Source organism: Gavia stellata, chromosome 5 (genome assembly GCF_030936135.1).
Source record: "Gavia stellata isolate bGavSte3 chromosome 5, bGavSte3.hap2, whole genome shotgun sequence".
Taxonomy (NCBI): domain Eukaryota; kingdom Metazoa; phylum Chordata; class Aves; order Gaviiformes; family Gaviidae; genus Gavia; species Gavia stellata.
The window spans coordinates 61,896,657-61,914,105 of record NC_082598.1 but is presented as its reverse complement, the minus strand read 5'-3'; the positions used below and the strand labels follow the sequence as shown (position 1 = coordinate 61,914,105).

General features: G+C 44.5%; 1 protein-coding gene across 13 annotated transcripts in view; it reads left to right on the top strand.

The window, feature by feature from the left end:
* ADGRL3 (adhesion G protein-coupled receptor L3) overlaps window positions 1–17,449 on the top strand; it is a 275,585-nt gene that overhangs the window by 50,198 nt on the left and 207,938 nt on the right. For all 13 annotated transcript variants that reach the window (XM_059818013.1, XM_059818018.1, XM_059818014.1 and 10 more), the window contains exon 2: window positions 8,704–8,813. In XM_059818013.1, coding sequence (XP_059673996.1) covers window positions 8,704–8,813 — 110 coding nt within the window. The remainder of the gene's footprint in view (window positions 1–8,703; window positions 8,814–17,449) is intronic.

Here is a 17,449-nt window from a genome sequence, read left to right as displayed (position 1 = left end):
TTTAATATATTTAAAAGGTTTCTAAATGTTCGCGTTCAGATTTGCTGTTTGCTCAGCCAGTGCTGAGCAGCAGGTTCAGACCTTGCAGTGCTGCGGGGCTGCAGCGCCTTGGTGCCCGGCACAGCATCGTGCTGCGGACTCGGTGGGTGGGTGGGTAATGGTAGAGCGAGGGGCTGAACACGCTTCAGAGCTGTTGCAGAGAAAATAATCCTTTGCCGCTTGCTCTGGCTATCCCAGCTCTGGGTAACTGCACTGAAAAAGAAGAAAAAAAAATGGGCTTTAACTTGCATTGACTTCTGTTAAAATGGCAATGAAGACAAAGTAGTGTGGAGTGCCAGCTGAAATTCAGCCCAGACCTCCTCTAGCCTTTAGTTTGACCTCCTAACCCAAATTAAAAGCCAGATTGTTTTCTATTCACAGCTATTTTAACTAGTGTTAACTCTGGCTAAACCGACAAGCCTTTTATTGGTTGGTTTGGTTCAGGTGTTTACTCTCCTCTCCAGATATCCTGTCAGTGTTTTGTAAAGTGGATTTTTATTAGGGTGCTACAGAAGTTTATGGAGCTGGAAGAGGTAGAGTACCTGTAAAAGGGCAGATGTTGTGCTTTAAAAGATGAGCTTTACAGCCTTAGGGCTTGCCTGGTTTGGTTTTCAGCCCTACGGACCAGCATCCAACAAAAGACGTTAGCCTGCGTTGCAAACCTGGCCTTGCTTGCATCCTCAGCTCCCTGCAGCTGGAGCAACACCGTGACTGCTTTAGCTGTGCTCGGTGCAGATCTGTGTTCCACGCCGACCCAACCCTTTTGTCCAAATACACCCAATGGCTTGGACAGAATGTCGTTTTGTCATTCTTGCGCTAACGATGAGTGTTTCTTCCACCAGGTTTGTGTTCAGGTTCCCTGTTGCCGCAGGGATGCTGTAGCCAGGCACGTTAGCACAGAGGCTTGGCAGGTTTTCCTCTTGGGGTACGCGTTCGTTGCCTTCAGGGATCTCATCTGCCCTCCTCACTGTGTTAATCGCAAAGAGATGGGACGGAAAGAAATCCAAGGAAACTATAAAATGTAAGAGACGTTACATGACGAAGCACAGAGGAAAAAGCTTTCCTTGCTTGGGGGGACCCTCCTTTAGAGGGTGATGACGAGCCAGGGTGTCCCCACTGGTGGGTCCTGCCCCCGACCTCGGCTTCCCAAGCTGGGGAGTCCCTGGCAGCGGAGCAGATGCGCCATGTGCAGGGGTCCCCCAAATTGCCATTAAGTCTGTTAAATTTTGTGAATTTGCTGTTAAGTGCTTCTTGTTAAATTTGAAGGACCTTATCAATGAGTTGAAACAACATAATTACGTTTTCTTTTTTTCTTTTTTCCTATGTAATACTGGTATTTAAATTATTTCCAGGACCTCTTTTCCATCTTGCTCCCAGGCTCTCCGTAATATATCAAGGTAGTCCCCTCGGTGACCTTTACAGCTCGGATTTGGTTTGGCTCCGCAGCATTTTTCTGCTGTTTGGCTGGCTGGGGTTTTGGTGTGGTTTTGGTGGTTTGTTTTTCTTCAATTTTGCTTTGCTCAATAGAAAATAATAATCCGAGGAACAAAAGGGGTTGAGGCTATAGGAAGAGGAGACTCTTTTCCCATCAAACATCGTAAGATTTTACAATAACCGTAGCCGTTTGACTGTATCTCGTTGGCATATCTCCACAAAGGCGCTTGGCGAGGCTGCAATTAGAGCGCTCTGCCTCTCCTTGTATTAGTTTGATTGCATAAGAAGCAGCCTATCTGACAGCTCGAGCACCTGGGCAGATAATTAAAACCCGTCAATAAAACAACAAAATGCAGTGTGTAGTGGGACTCGTCTGTGCTAGCATTAAACACCGCAGATAATTATATCTCAGCAGAGGTTGGAAAGCCAGCTTCTCCGTGCTCAGAAAGATCAATAAAAAGGCCCATTCATAATAAAGAAAATGTTAGAGAAACTGGATTTTCATCTCCTTGTCATTAGATCCTTTGCTTTTAAGGTTTTGCAGAGGCAGAAAAAGATTCTGTTGAGGAATTCTTTGTTTCTGGAAGCTAAACAGGCGGAGGATTTAGCTTTGCTTTTGTGCAGCGTGTTATTGAAAGCAAATGTGGTGAACCAAAGGCTTTTCTCAGGGCTCGTGGTTCTGTTCTCCTCTCTCCACCCTCTGCTGCCTCCCTTCTCTGCTTGCTTTTTGGTTTTTTCTTTTCCCCCTTATTTGCAAGCCATCATGTTAACTCCACTTAGGAGTGAAATTTCTCTTTGCTTCCTGTTTACCTTCTCCAGGGCATTAATTTTTTTTTTTCTCTTGGCCCTTCCTAAAGGGTTGATTTGGAAATATCACATATTGACAGGGGAGAACACACTCCTGCCTGACTTATTTGCTGTGACAGCCTCTTTCTTAAAGCAGTCATCCAGAGAGGAGATTTTTGTGTTCCAGGGAAGGAAAAGGATGTCTTGCAGCGTTGCCATGAAGGATAATGAATTAAGTCTGTCTCTTACTGTAAAACCATTAGAAAAATATAATAGACCTTGAGAAGGAAGCTCAGATATTGATGTCTTGGCTATATTAGCATGCCTAGGCATGGGATGGCTGCCTTGTCTTTGCAGAAAAAAATAAAGTCTGTGTAAAGTAGGTGTTTCAGTTGAGGGGAGAGAAAAAAAAAGAGTGTCTTTGGTTTTTGGCCACCAGTGCTCATGAACACAGGTGAGCCGGTTTGGTCAGCACACGTGGGCATTAAGAATCACAGAATCATTAAGGTTGGAAAAGACCTGTAAGATCATCAAGTCCAACCACCAACCCAACACCACCATGCCCACTAAACTGTGTCCCAAATCCCTCGTTATAAGCTGCTGTAGGTGGAGGGTAGCACGAGCGACGAGTAGGGTTTGTTAGCGCCAGCAAGGGATGGATATGGCAGCTCAGCGCTTTCCGTACAAGTCCAAGTCACGTAGCCTGAAATTTTCCGATCTTCAGAATATTTAAGAGCCTAGCCCTGGACTCTGGCGGTCTGATTGTGGATTCAGAGGGAGCGGGCAGCTTCCCCTTTTGTCGTGGTTTCCAGTATGCCCTGTTCACAGGAGCTCCCGGCCACAGTGTTTTGCGTTGCTCCACCTCGAAAGGGCTTGTCTCTAGAGGATAAGGACGAGGAGAAAGCGGGTGTGTTGGGGATGAAATGGACGTTTGAGCCTTTAGGCTTGCTGTGGACCTGCGCACGGATTTCTGCTTGCTCTTCTGGCATCCCTAGCTCAACGGGCGCCTGCCCCCATGGTTTTGGCACCCGTTTTTCTTGTCTGGGGCAAATGGTCCACACCTGGAAGGGGAGCTGGAGGACTTACTGGTATTGCGCCTGTGATGATTAATGCTGAAAGGCTTTTGTCTGAGATTGATCTTTTATTTTGTGCTGCCTTTGCATTTTTGTTCTGGCAAACATATCACCCCAGGCATGTCTAGCCTGATGCTGTTGACATGTCTGTGCTATTAAAGTTTCTGGAGAGGCCTAAAATAAACATCACCTGCCAAACTATTATTTTTTCCTTTCTTTCTCTTTTGGTAAATATATCAACAATGTCAGCATTGGAAAAAATCAAAGATGTCAGAGCAGGAATAAGCAGCTGTTTATGTCTTAAAGTGTTTCTGCCTCACTATCACAAGACGACCTTGTCACTTAAAAGTCATAAAAATGTTGCCAGGGAGAAGGAGTGGAAGTTTGCTGAAGGGAAATAAAGTTTTGGTGGTGTTGTGTTTTTTTTTTTAACTCTGAACCGAGAGTTGCAAGCAGAGTTGAGCCCTGCAGCTGGTTCTGAACTCAAATGCTTCCTTCAGTCCTGCTGCTATAAATGCAAAACAAATGCCACATGAATTATTATTACTGTTTCACATTAAAACTCTTGAAAGTTATTTTCCGCTGGAACTGGGAGAAATTCTGCAAAAATAATCCATGTTTTCTGTTGCAGTGTATGTGTTACACTGCATTGTCACCTCTCTTGTAGGATAAATATTTTTCCACGTCCGGAAGACAAAACAGGTACCTTAATAAATGAAAGTAAACGTAGCTGGAAAGAAGGCATAAAGAACCCCTATTTTTTCTTTTTTTTTCCTTTCCTTTTTTTTCTTTTTTCCTTTCTTTTTTCTTTTTTCCTTTCTTTTTTCTTTTTTCCTTTCTTTTTTCTTTTTTCCTTTCTTTTTTCTTTTTTCCTTTCTTTTTTCTTTTTTCCTTTTTTCTTTTTTCCTTTCTTTTTTTTCTTTTTTCCTCTTGTCTCTCCTCTCTCCTCTTGTCTCTCCTCTCTCCTCTTGTCTCTCCTCGTGACTGGGACAATTTACACTTTTCCCAGGAGGTAATTTTTCCTCTCCAAAACCTATATGTGAATAATGTGAACTTCTGTTTATGAGATGCTGGGTGCTTAAAGGCTGCTGAGTACCTCGGACTGATTTTTAGGAGGTATTCTCTTTTCCTGAACATACAGGAATGTGTGTTGCCATCAGTCTCTCAAGTCGGGGTGAGAATGCAGATCTCGGGTTATGCTTCGGTTTCTGATCTCTTGGTTGGTCTTGGTAGGCATCTGTGCCTTGGCAAAGGCGATGTGAGATACTGGCCTTTTCCTTGAGCACGCTTTGCACCAACGCACGCGTTCACAGAGGAACCCGGGCACTGGCAAGTCACATCTCCTGTATCTCGCAAAATGGAAAATGCAGCAGGCTTTTTGCCTTGCTAGCGTGAATGCTGTGGCAGCACAGTGAGTTATTTCTGGTGAGCTGCGTGGACACCCTTGGTCCGGGCAAAGTGTCCACGAATCCCTACAGCAATTACAGAGGTTGCCCGAGATGTGCATGGTCTCTGAGAAGCGGGCTCTATCTTCATGTGCCCACCTTGCGCTTCAGGGAGCAATAGGGAGAGAGGAATGATTGCAAGTAGAAATAGGGACTTCAAAATAAAACAAACCAACCCCAAACAACAGGATGGCTATAAATTCCTTGTCAGATTTCGTGATAAATGGCAGTAAGGGGAACTAAAACCACTTGAGGGGCTCCTTTAATTCTTCTGTGTCTCCAGAACATTTGCTGTTAAAACGTTGTACAAACTAATGAAATGGAAGCTGCTTTTTAATAGGCCTAAAATTGTCTATTTGGTCCCCAAATTCAGGTTCCTCCCACAGTTCTCTTGTCTACTTGGTGTCAGAGCATATGGAGAAGGAGAAAATACCCCGAGAGGCCAGGGGTCGCTTAGCAAAGTTGCGGCACAAGGCCAACGCAGGGGAAGGAGAAGCAGCTTCATTAGAAGGAGATGATGAATCAGTGCTAGAAATAAGAGGCACTTGTCAAAAGGCACTAACAAGAGGTATAGATGGGTGTAAAAAAGGTGAGCGTCGTTTTCTGGAGTACGGTTATGCTAGAGCCGACGATGCAAATGGTTCCTGCCCTGTTGGAGGGGAACCTAGCAAGGTGCGGAACTGCCGTTTCTAGTGTAAAGCTAAGGGGCCTGGGTAGTGTTTCTGCGATCGCCTTATAGAAGAGACAGATTTATACTTGAGCTGATGCAGTGCTGGTTCTCACTGTGAATTGTAACTCCAGTAGTTAGTAAAGGTCTTCCTTCAAGGAAAAAAAGGAAAAGAAAAAAAAAAAGAAGAAGAAAAAAAAAACCCAACCCAAAGTAAACCCAAGGGATCTTTGTTGCATTGACTGGAAAGGTCAGTACCCAGTACTGGGCCTCATGGCTCGTAGGAGTTTGGAGCAAGTATTACTAAGACCCAAGCGCCGTGAAATCCCAAGATTCATTGTATAATCCCATGATTTACAAAGAAGAGCTCATGGGCTGGTTTGCTGGGAATGGAGTAAGGCGTGATTACATGGGGGGATTTCCCCTCCCTTTTCAAAGCTACAGACACATCTTCTTTTACACATCTCCTTTTCAGTGTCACTTCTTGTGTGTCACTTAGTGTCACCTGGGCCTTTAATCTGTCTGGAAAGACATATGACAAAACTGAAGGGACCAAGAAGCTGTTGTGAAAGTGGGGAAAAAAGTATCAGCAAAAGCACAGCAACCAGAGCTTTAATGATGAGTGGTTTTTACCTCTTTTTCCTCTTAAAATTTTCATAGCCTGATGTCTGACAGTAATAGTTGGTTGAACAGGTATTAGGTTTTTAGTTCAAATTGCCCTCATCCCTTAAGTGCGCTGCGATGGGAACCTGCGTATTTCACCCGAGGATGATAAAAGGAAACTCGAAATGCCAAGTGCCGGACACAGTTTTGCTGCCCATATGAAATGAGTGTGGAAAAGAGAGGAGGTTCCGTTTTTCTCAGTTTGGTGGGTTTTTTTGTATGAGCCCTTTTTCACAAAGCACGTGAGGTACTGACACTGCATAGTATTTGAGCTTCTATTTGGGAGTTTTTCATTTGATTTTCTGTTGTTCCCCCCCACAAGGTGGCACTGACAATTTGATCTCGCCTTCTTTTGAAGTTTCTGTGCTTGGTAGGCTCAGTGCTTTGCCATCCCTTGATCCAGGGATGTGCAAGGGAGCCTCAGGTCTTGCTGGAGTTTGGGGGAAAAGCTCATACCAGCACCCTGCACTCCCCACTCAACCCCTTGTATCATGGTGCTTTTACTCTCTTTGGTGATATTGCAGAAGGCGTCACGCATTTGGGGAGGTCAAAGCTGCTGTTCACACCCTTCGGCTTCCAAACCAAGTTTTGAAATACTGGTTATGAACCTGGCGCTTTCTAGGTTGTTTGTGATTTCGCTTCTGGTTTTTGGATCCAAATTGTTGCATAAAAAAGAAATGGGCGCAAGGAAACGCTTGGCCATTCAAAGCCAACGCTTCCTTACAGGCAGAAAGAAAGAAGACGCACGCAGATGAACCTTAAATGTGTCTGTTCCTCCCCCCACTTCCAATTCCTCATAATTTTGGATCCTGACTCATGATTTTGAAACGTCTCTTTGATTCATTGCTCTGAGTCTATGTAACGTGGCCAGGGCTGTCCCTACAGCCAGAGAGACTATTGATTAGGCCAGTGCAATTGCTTTTTGAAAGGCACATTGAGCCCGGTAAAGGATTTTTGTTGAAAGTGAAGTTTTGGATGATGTTCAAAGCCTCTCCTGGAAGACTGCCCACTCGCACGGTCCAAGCTACCTGGGGTAGCCCAGCCAAGCCACCTGTCTGTAAGTAGCAAGGGTGAAGACAACAAAGTTATCCTTTTTCTTAACAAAATTGTTTCTCTGTGTATATGATAAAACTAGTCACTTGCTGTGATAACTGTTGTCTTTCAACTAGAAAACACGAGAATGTCCCAGCCCTCTGGATTATCTGTTATCCAGCAAAACCTCCCGATGAGCAAGCGTATCAGCTCTTATTAATCTTTCCATAAAATTAAAGAAATTATGGAGCTTAAGGCAGTCACTAATGAATCAATTTTAATTTATGGGCTCAAATAAAATCCTCATTAAGGCTGACAAACTATAGCCTCAGGTAAACATGAAGCATTTCCACTGCAGACCTAAATGAGTTCTGCACTGGATGTTGCAGCTTCCGCCAGAAGAGCAGGAGGGTCAGGGGTCCCATGTCACATCAGAGGAGGCAGCATCTCTGAGAAAGTAAATGCAGCGGTCTAGCCCTTAGGAGGTCTCTTTCTGGCATGCAAAAGCATAAAAATCCAAGACTAATTACATTTCTTTCTCTCTTTTTTTCTTTAAACAAATAAGCAGAGGATTCTCCTCTGTAGAACCGCTGTTTGCTAAGTGGTTTTACATCCCCAAAATACACATAAGTTGTACATAGAGGTGCTCGTACCATGAAAGCAGAGGCAAATGTGGGTTTCCATGCATGCACAAATCAGACACCCATGGACGTGGGCCATACATGCCGCAGTGTGTGCTCTCAACCTGAAAGATGCTCGCCGCAGCGGGCAGGGTCGCTTCCTTCTCTGTGCGGTTGTACGGCAAGTTCGTCAGTGAGAATAACATTCGCTTTTGGAAAAAATACATGAGCTCAGGAGATGCATCCGTGCTGGGCAGAATGCTTGAATAAAACGTAGCCATTTATAACTAATGCGAGTGTGTTGGCTGTGTATGAAAAACTACTGGTTTGGGGTTTAGACAGCTTATTTGGTGATTTTTTTATTTATTTATTTTTCTGCTCAAGTGTTGCTGTTTCTAGTCTTTGCTTTGCATTAAACAGAATTATTCGAGATGACTGTTTTTTGTGGGAACACCTTAGAAATATTTTGTAGAACATATTTGCTACGTCTGCTATAAAACATACAATGATTATTTTTGCCACAAACATTGTTGGTTTAGTCTTGGCATTTTGTTTGGTGGGGATACTGGTATTTAAGGTTAGTTGAGGTCACTGTGGTGGAGTTTGGGTTTCAAGAATTAGAGGACCACGTGTCTGTAATTTTTTTTTTTTTTTTTTTAAATCTTCTTTTCAGTTTTGTTTTGAAGAAATACCTCCTGGTGCCATAAGAACTGATTGGGGGGAAGGGGCTGTGCCACCAAACCTCTTCTCTTTTGGCAATAAGTTGATGAAGACATCAGTGTTTGCCATCAGCCTTTGTGCGCTGTCTGGCGAGCTTCCCCAGTTGACGCTGAAGTCCTGGCTTCTGTGTCTTCGCTCCTGTTGACGCTGGAGGGGCCGCTCAACCTCTTGACCTGTCCTTCTGTCTGGACTGTCTTCCGACTCTCTGTTTTCTTGCTTTTCAGATGCAGTAATCGGACCCAATGTGCAGTTGTCGCTGGCCCTGATGTGTTTCCAGACCCTTGCCCTGGGACGTACAAGTACCTGGAAGTGCAGTACGAATGTGTCCCTTACAGTATGTATCTTGATATATTTGCATTTGTTTCTTTAATAGAGATCTGATTTATTGTGGAGACTGGGCCAGCCTTGAGCTTGTCTCTTGTTGCCCGAAGGCAAGTAAACGCTCAGTGACAAACCACGTGTGTCGTATGAGACTGAGCTGATAAGATACGAAAAATTGTCCTCTGTGCAAGGTTTGTGCTTAGGTTAAAAATATCCTAATAGTGCCCCGTGTTTTCCTTGTTGTACAGTGTAACGGTGACATATCACCTTTTGGAAAACACTTGGGAAGCCCCGTTAGTGAAAGCGGACCAGAAGAACGAAGCGTTATTGCTAGCTTATAGCTTCTCTTTCCAGAGTTTTACGCTTGTAATCATATAGCAGTGCGCTTCGACCGACCTACGTCCATGTAATTGGTGACATTTGATAAGTGCCTTAATTACAGTATTGTATTGCTGAGGAGGTAGAAAGCTAACGTGTTGGGAAACTTGATGTTTGATGGTAGAAAATACTAATTTATAAGCTTCCAAAGTTTTGAAGGCAAATTACAGGCAAGCCATTTAGCCTGAATTTTTAAGGCTAGAAAGATGGTCATCTTGGATTACAGCAATATGCGCCAAACAGGAAATGTCAGAGCTACAAAAAGTTAAGCGTACCTCAGAATTTGCTTTCTGTAGAAACCAAATTTGTTAGATGCAGTTACGGTCCTACTATCAAAGACGGCATCCCTCAAAAAAAGAAATAACAACTGTGATACTGGGAGTGCACTTTTTATTAGCAGTCATAAAGGGCTGAGCGGTGAATAACAGCACTTATTTCTAGGTTTTCAGTTTGAGTAGGCCAAAGCTCATAGCACACCTTTCAAACCAATAAAGCAAGTACAGGAATGGATGCTTTCGAGCCACAGAGTTGTATTGAGAGAGCAGCAGGAGACTTCAATTTGGCTCAAGGACTAAGAGCATCTTCTTTGTTGCCTCGAGCACGGGCTGCCCGAGAGCAAACGTGGCTGAGAAATGACAGGCGCTCTGTCCGGAGGGGAAGCAAGAACTTACAACCCCTCGGGTGGTCCCCATCCCTCGTGGCTGCCTGCCTGCCATCGCGATGTGGAAAGGCTGTGCGGGGTTTTGCTCGTTGTGAAACTGCAAGGTGAGGGGTGCAGCCAAGACCACCTCTGAGCAAAGGGGACCCTCTCTGCGGGACTCTGTCTCTCTGCAGGCGGAGGGCTCGGCATGTCCATATTTGATTTTTCAAAACAAAAATGTGAAGCTTCTAAATGCAGCGATTGAGTATTTTTTATGGGGTGAGCTATTAAACCCATGGAAAGAGTGACATCAGGGGCTTAGGATCTGCCCTAGCGAGCTCGTACCAAATTACCCGTTTGGAGTTATTCCACTCTATATGAAGTCTTTCATTTTACAAATGACACTGCGCGTGGGGAGGGCGAGGGGAGATCGGTTTCTACTTATCATAGCGGGTTGTATTTCCTTGTGATTTGTGATTTGCATGAGGAATGCCGTTCCCTCCTGAGACTGGGCTGGTAAAGCAATAGTCATTACCTGGTACCCCTCCGTAGCCTTTGTTGCATATAAAACAAAGAGGAATAGTGGTGCCTTGTGAGAAAGGTAGTATGTGAATATTATGCCCTGAGGTGTTCGTCGGCCCTATGTACAAGATGTAAAATAACTCTTGTGGGAGGTTGCTCAGTACTGAATGTACGGTAGGGGTTGAGTGTGTTTTAATGTTCTGAATGTGGGGAGGAAACAACGACAACAAGCCACGCTGCCTTTCCAGTTAAGTTAGTAGCTTTGATGGCTGTTTCCTCTGTTTGTTTATGAATCAAATAGATTGCCTCTGCGAGTAGAGTTATGGGGGGATGGAATTGAGGGATGAGCACGTTGTAAAACAGGATTTCATCTCCTGGGCTTGTTGTTCTGCATTGCCTAGGAAATTTTGGGTCAGATCTTCATGCATTGTTATTCAGTGCAGAACCAGGGAAGTTGATTGCTTTCAGGCAAACTGTGTCCCTTCATCTGCAGACGTGGAGCGGGAAACCTAGGGCTCCTTTTTATTCTTCTCCTACCTCAGTTCTGCCTGGCTTTGTTACCGCCTCCATTTCTTCCCTCTGCAAATGGTCAGCTCAACTTTGCAGATGTTCTTTGCCTGGGCCCCAGGAGTGCCCCATGAGTGAAGGCCATCCAAGCGATGGGGAAGGTGTCAGCTAGGGACAAGGAGGTCAGCAAGGGTATGGTTGGACCAAAGCTATGCCTGGTGGATGAAATCTGTTTCCCTCTCGATGCCCTCGGTGATGCCTCTGCCATTTGCTGGGGGTCAGTTGGTCCCCTTGGGTTCTTGTCACCATGCCCATGTGCTTAAGCCCCTCTAGCCGAATTTGGGCTGTTGCCCAAATCCTTTCAGGTCCAGCTTTCTTAGCATCGCTACCCACACCCAGCTGTCTTGCGTGATGCTTCGCTGGAGGAGGGGAATGGGCTTCACGGGCTCCCCGGCGCTGCTCAGCGCTGGGGAAAACCCTTCCTCGGCTGCTGACATTTCCTTGGTGGCTTTATGCACCCAACCCTTGGTGAACGGTGGTGTCTGCCGTACGACCGTCTCCTAAAGAAAAACAGCAGTTGCGTAACAAAGGAATTAATATTTCAGCAGGCACTTGTACTTGGGTGCAATTCCAGCTTGCTTTGTCTGGTTGGATGGGTTACTCCTTACGATTTCAAATTATTCCTTACAGGCGGAGAGAGTCAGTTTACCCCAGCGCTGGCTCAGCAGCAGAGGGGAGCGTGTGTGCGTCTCAAGAGAGCAGCGTTTAGGAGTCATCTTTAACAGATGTTGTTAGGACTGACCTTAGGTGCTTATGCTCAATATAGTGCTAGGGTATACGCTCCCTTGGAGAGAAATTACGGAAGATTTAAAACTCCATTGGGTAGCCTGCTCCTCTTGCGATTTTATTTATCTATTTATTTGTTAACTCTTCCACCACTAAGTCGTATCATTTTCAAGAGGAAAGCATCCCCCTTTCCTCTCAGGAGGAGTCAAAGCAAACGTCTTCTAACTTCAGTAGCTCATATATTTTAAAATGTCCTTTATATTACCCTCCACACCGCATTCCTGCGTGTTCACTAGAGATACCCCTGACAAGGAGAGTTTCATGAGGCTCTGCAGTTACTCTCGACATGTGGGGAAGACAACAGATGATTACTCAGACAGCCCGGTCCTCTCCTGGCTTTCCTGATCCTGTAGTCAGTTTATGTGATGGCAGATGCTGTCTACAAAAATGGACAGTCGTTCCAAGGACCTCTGGACTTTTTTTGTTGCCCTCTGACAATGACAAGCAAGTGAAAAGCAGGTGTTTTCAGCAGGTGAAAAGATTCCAGGCCTAATTTGATAGGCTTCAATGGCATCAGTTGTCGTATTTTTCTGGTAGCAGAAAAAGTCACCAAATTAATTTTCTCTTTCTCAGAGCAGGCCTTGGTGTTTATTTCTCTGATACCTGCTTTAAATACTGCCCCTTTTCTTCCAAAACACTGAAATTACTACTCCAATTTTCTTAAATTGAATTTTCTTTTAATCATTACTGACCCAGAGAGCTTTTCTATGGTTTTCTATTAAATATGTACTACTACAGACCGGCAGTTTGCTATTGCCAGAGCTGTGGACGCATGACACGTTGCGGAGACATGTCTGAAATTGCATTTTAGGCTGCGTTACGCTGTGTGTAAGTATGAGAAACCTCACTTTGTGCAAGGGTCCCTTTGATCCAGTACTCTGTTGTTGTTTCCTAGCACATCCCCTCCCTCTCCCCTTCTCCCCTTATGGAGCAGTGTTAAATGGGTAATGGGAACAGCAGTAGTGGAGGTGGTTTTGTGAAGCTAGGTCAACACGCTCGTTGCAGAAACACTTCAGTACCTTGTTCTGGTGCTTGTCCAGTCCTGTTGTCATGGTGCCAGTGCATTGAGGAGTGTAATTTTTCTTATTTTACCTTAGTAATGTGCTAAGGGACGTACCATTTTACTCATGAGCTGGCGCAGAAAGCAGGTGAGGGATTTATCCAATGCTGTTCACGAGACTGGTGACAAGCAAGAGTCCAGTTTTGCAAGACCAGTGGTGGACGGAGAGCTGCTGAGCTAGCTGTCATTGTAAGCAGCCAGATTTTCTATTGATAACCTGATAAATCCGAACCAACGTGTTGGTTTTCCCTATGCAAATACAGCCTTTGTATGCACGTAACACTTTACAGCTCAAACCATCGTGTTTTAGTAGTCCTGCATGTATTTCTGAGATGGATGAAGAGAAAGAACAACGCACTGGAGGCTGACGAGACTCCTTCCCTTTGCTCTCCTGAGCACGCGTGCTCCGTGGGCCATGGCAGCGGCGCTGCCCTTCATGGGTGACACCCCAAGTCAGAACAGGGGGAGATTTTCCGACATGTGAGCAGCTGTTTCCCGCTGGCTTTGACCAGTGGGGATTTAGGGATTGTCTGCATTTAGATTTTATTTCGGTTTCAAAAAAGGTGTGAGTTGAAAGCGCGGAGGTATTTTGGAGCGCTTTTTCCATTCGTTTCCCACTACAGACAACCATTCAGGCTTCCAGGGATCCAGCATGGTGTTGGAAAGAGGATTTAGCTAGTTGAGTCAAACCTTCAGTTTTTCCTGACCTCTCAATTCCCTTAGGTTCTAGGTTTTGGAGTTCACAGAATAACTTGTGCACTGTTGTCCTTCAGAAACAGTCTTTTTATTAATAGAGACTTGGAAAATTTAAGGCATAGGGCAGAACAAAGTGGAAAAAAGATGGGGGCTCAGCGAGGACCAGCCCATTGCTGCATTGATGGAAAGGATGGCAGCAGCAGGATGGAGGGAGACTGAGGCCTTGGGCATGGCGTAACCCACTGTGATGATAACTTTCCTCACACCCAGGCGACAAGTCCTCCATCAGCTTTTAATATTGGGGAGATCTATTCAAGGGGCTGTTTCCTGCCAGGGAAAAATGTTCATGGCTTCTGAGGAAGGATGAATCATCCTTCGTTTCTGTTCTTCTGGGTAAACGGGCTTGCAGAGATATTTTCCTGTTTCTTTAATGCTAACAAGAGGAAGGAAAACAACGTTTGAGCATGGTTCATTTTTTGTTTCCATAAGACTCTTTTCTTTTTAAACATGGAACCTGAAATCACATTTCCCAATTGCTGTATTGATGGAAGGAAAGGTCATTTCTTTGCTAGAAATATTCCTTTTATTGCTGACAGAAGAGTAGATGGGCTCACATATCAATAAAAGTGAGGGATGGTAAGTGTGATGTGGGAACAGAATTCAATAAAGTTTGATTGTATCACAAGTGGACTGAAGTGCGTTTAAAAACATTAAATGAAGGCTCACAATATCTGCTCCGCTGGACCTTAGGGCCAGTGAAAAGACAGATAATTGAATAATGACATTTTTAAGAGAATACAAGCACTAGAAAGCAAACTGATATTTTCATTGCTCCAAGATTGCCGGTGGAAAGGGAAAGAGGGGGGAGAAGCTGGGAGAAAATTGCAATCTGAAAAGAATTTAATGAGACCACTTTTCCCAAGAATGCGATTCTTAATTATTTCTGGAGTGCTGCGAGACCATCATGTGGCCTCCAGGCTTTCCCCGTGTGCGTTTTCTTGCCACCTTCCCTATCGCTCGAGAAGCAGTGTTTGCTCACCGAGAGCAGTGCTGTGTTTTGTTAAACAAATCAACTTGCGGCTTCTCCAACACGGCTCTGGGTGTTTAGTTTTTTTTTTTCTTTTCCCAAGAGAACTTGGTTCCCTGGGGCCCACCGGTGAAAATGGCCAGTGTTCCCAAAGGGTTAAACCCGGCTGTTGGCGCTTTGGTCAGTAATGAGAGAATTCCTCCCTGAAGCCTGGCATCCTTTGTTTTATTTAGTTAAATAAATGATTTATGTGCATGGACTAGGAACAATAATTTAAAAAAAAAAAAAAAGAACAAAAAAAAAACCCTGCCAGACCTAACTACCCATGATGATTATTTCTGTGCAAAGAATCTTTACTTTGTATCCTGCTGACAAATTGCCTTTCTTCCAAGGCATACAATTTCCTGGGCATTGCGGCCAAAAAGCCCCTTTTTGGTATTCGCTGAAATTCCCAGCTTTGATTGTTGGTTCTTTATCCGCAGAAGCAGAAACGAAGAACGTGTTTCTTCCCCTATCAGTCTGCTTTCACCGTGTGTTTGTGGGGAGAGCGCGCCTATACAAGAGCCAGTTGGAAAGCACCCTTAATTAAAATAACCTGATATTACAGGGCTTTGCGAAGCAGGAGGCTGAGCTATCCGCATAGGCGTGTGCATAGTTTTCAAGACAGGGAGGAAAACTAAGTGCTGAGAGCTGTGGGAAATAAAGGTGTTTTGAAACATTGAAAGTAGCCTGAGATAAGGGAAAAAGGATGTTTTTGTGAAACACGGTGAAATATATGACAACGTGGTTCATTTTTGAATCTGAGATGAGTTTGGTTTAAATTAAAGGAACAAGGTGATTTCAAGTGTGTGTGCCTGTAATGCATACTGGTTTAAAGGTCTGCAGTCAGGAGGAGCACTATGGATTTTCTTGTGAGGAGAAGTTAGATAAATGCTAGGCAACCTCCATAGAATGAAGGCCACCACTACCTGCTTCATCTATGATTTCCAGCATGCTCCTGTGAAAAGCCAGCTCCTGCTGGCTCCTGTCATCTTGGTCCTTTCCTCTAGGTTGTGGGACACTTCTTTATGTCTTCTGCTTGTGCCAGTGTGAGCCCTTGTGGGAAAAGTCATCTGTCCTCCTCCCTTCTTCTCCTCCTCTCTCTTCCTCCCTTCTTCTCCTCCTCTCTCTTCCTCCCTTCTTCTCCTCCTCTGTCCTCCTCCCTTCTCCTCCTCTGTCCTCCTCCCTTCTTCTCCTCCTCTGTCCTCCTCCCTTCTTCTCCTCCTCTGTCCTCCTCCCTTCTTCTCCTCCTCTGTCCTCCTCCCTTCTCCTCCTCTGTCCTCCTCCCTTCTTCTCCTCCTCTGTCCTCCTCCCTTCTTCTCCTCCTCTGTCCTCCTCCCTTCTTCTCCTCCTCCGTCCTCCTCCCTTCTTCTCCTCCTCCATTCATGTTTAGCTGATCACCTCCTGAACTAGCCCACCATTCCCCAGTCCCAGGCTTAAAATATTGAAATGCCTCTATTCACTGATGCATTCAGTCTTTACACCATGCGTTGGTTCTGAAAGTCGTTATCTCCATGCACAACAGGTTGTGCTCCTATGTATCTTTGAGTTACACATGCTATCTTTATCAGAAAAGTCACCACGGTGCTTCTGCTGAATTGTAGTAGATCTGAAATGCTGCAGGGGGAAAGAGTTGGAGTCGGTTATAGCCTGGGCACCTATGAACTTGTCAGCTGGTCATGGGGTGTTTTATTGCACGTTTGCTGTCAAAGTTGGTAAGAACATAATTTGATGGACATGTATTAATACCACTTAGAAAAATAACTTGGTAGCTTACCAGCTGAACAGGTTGTTATGGAAGAGTCATTGCAGTGAGTAAGTGTAACTTCAGTCATATGAATGTTTGAGTGTCACTTCTTTGCCCGTCATATTTTAAAATTGCACTCCTAATTAATCATGGAAGTGAGGTAAACCTTAAAATGAGGTCTGACGTTTAAGCTGGACATCTACAAGCTTCGTGGTTGTTGAAGGTCTTGCACTCAAGCACAGTGAAAATCAAAGTGTTGCACGAGGGGGCGGGAGAGAGTTGTATTTGCTTGCAAGGAAACAAAAGGACGCCCTACACCCCTGTATACTCCTTTTTCTTGGTCCTATTGTAAGAATTTCATTACCTCCAGAGTTTTCATTTTTCACTCTGAAGAAAAATACTTTTTTGCAATATTACAAAATGGCTTTTTTTAACTGAAGGCTCAACTAACCCATGACATGATGAATGACGAGCGGAGCAGCCAGCAGCGTGCTCTACTGACAGGCATCTGAATGGCACGGCATGTTGGGCTACAGGAGGTACAAATTAAGCACCGGCAGTCTGAACGTCAAGTCTTAGGGCGAGAAAGGTGTCTTTTTATTTACTCTTTTTTTTGAGGCAAATTCAGAACTTCCTTTTCCTTTCATTTGGAAAACGCTGAGCACCTTTTGGAGATGTTGGATGCATTGAACATAGGTGAGAGAAACAGCAGGAATGGCGTGATTCTTCTGGTGTGAAAGTTTGGGTATTCTGGAGATAGATGTAATTAAGGAGGAGATTAGTTTTTTCCTTTCCCATTAATACTTAAGTAAGTGGAAAGTTAAATGGGTAGCGGTGACAAGTTTGCAAGAGTAAAATTCACAGACTGAGGGGAATGTGGGGGAGCATGGAAAGCATGACAGTAGTTCAATGTTGATTTTTTTTTTTTTTTAAGCAAGTAAAGCTGGGAGAAGGTGTCTTTCTTTCTTTAGAGAACATATAAAGGTTTCTGTTGTAGAGCAAGAGAGACAAAATTCACATATCTAGCCCCACCATCACCTCACACTCACAGAGTTTGCACTGTGGAGATCCAGACTTTGAACAGGTCAAAGACTTTGCTGTAAATATGTTATGTGTTTCTCCCATGTGATGTTTTTCTTGATGTAGAACCCCGTCAGTCCTCCCTGGGGCCTCTATAATTGGTTTAT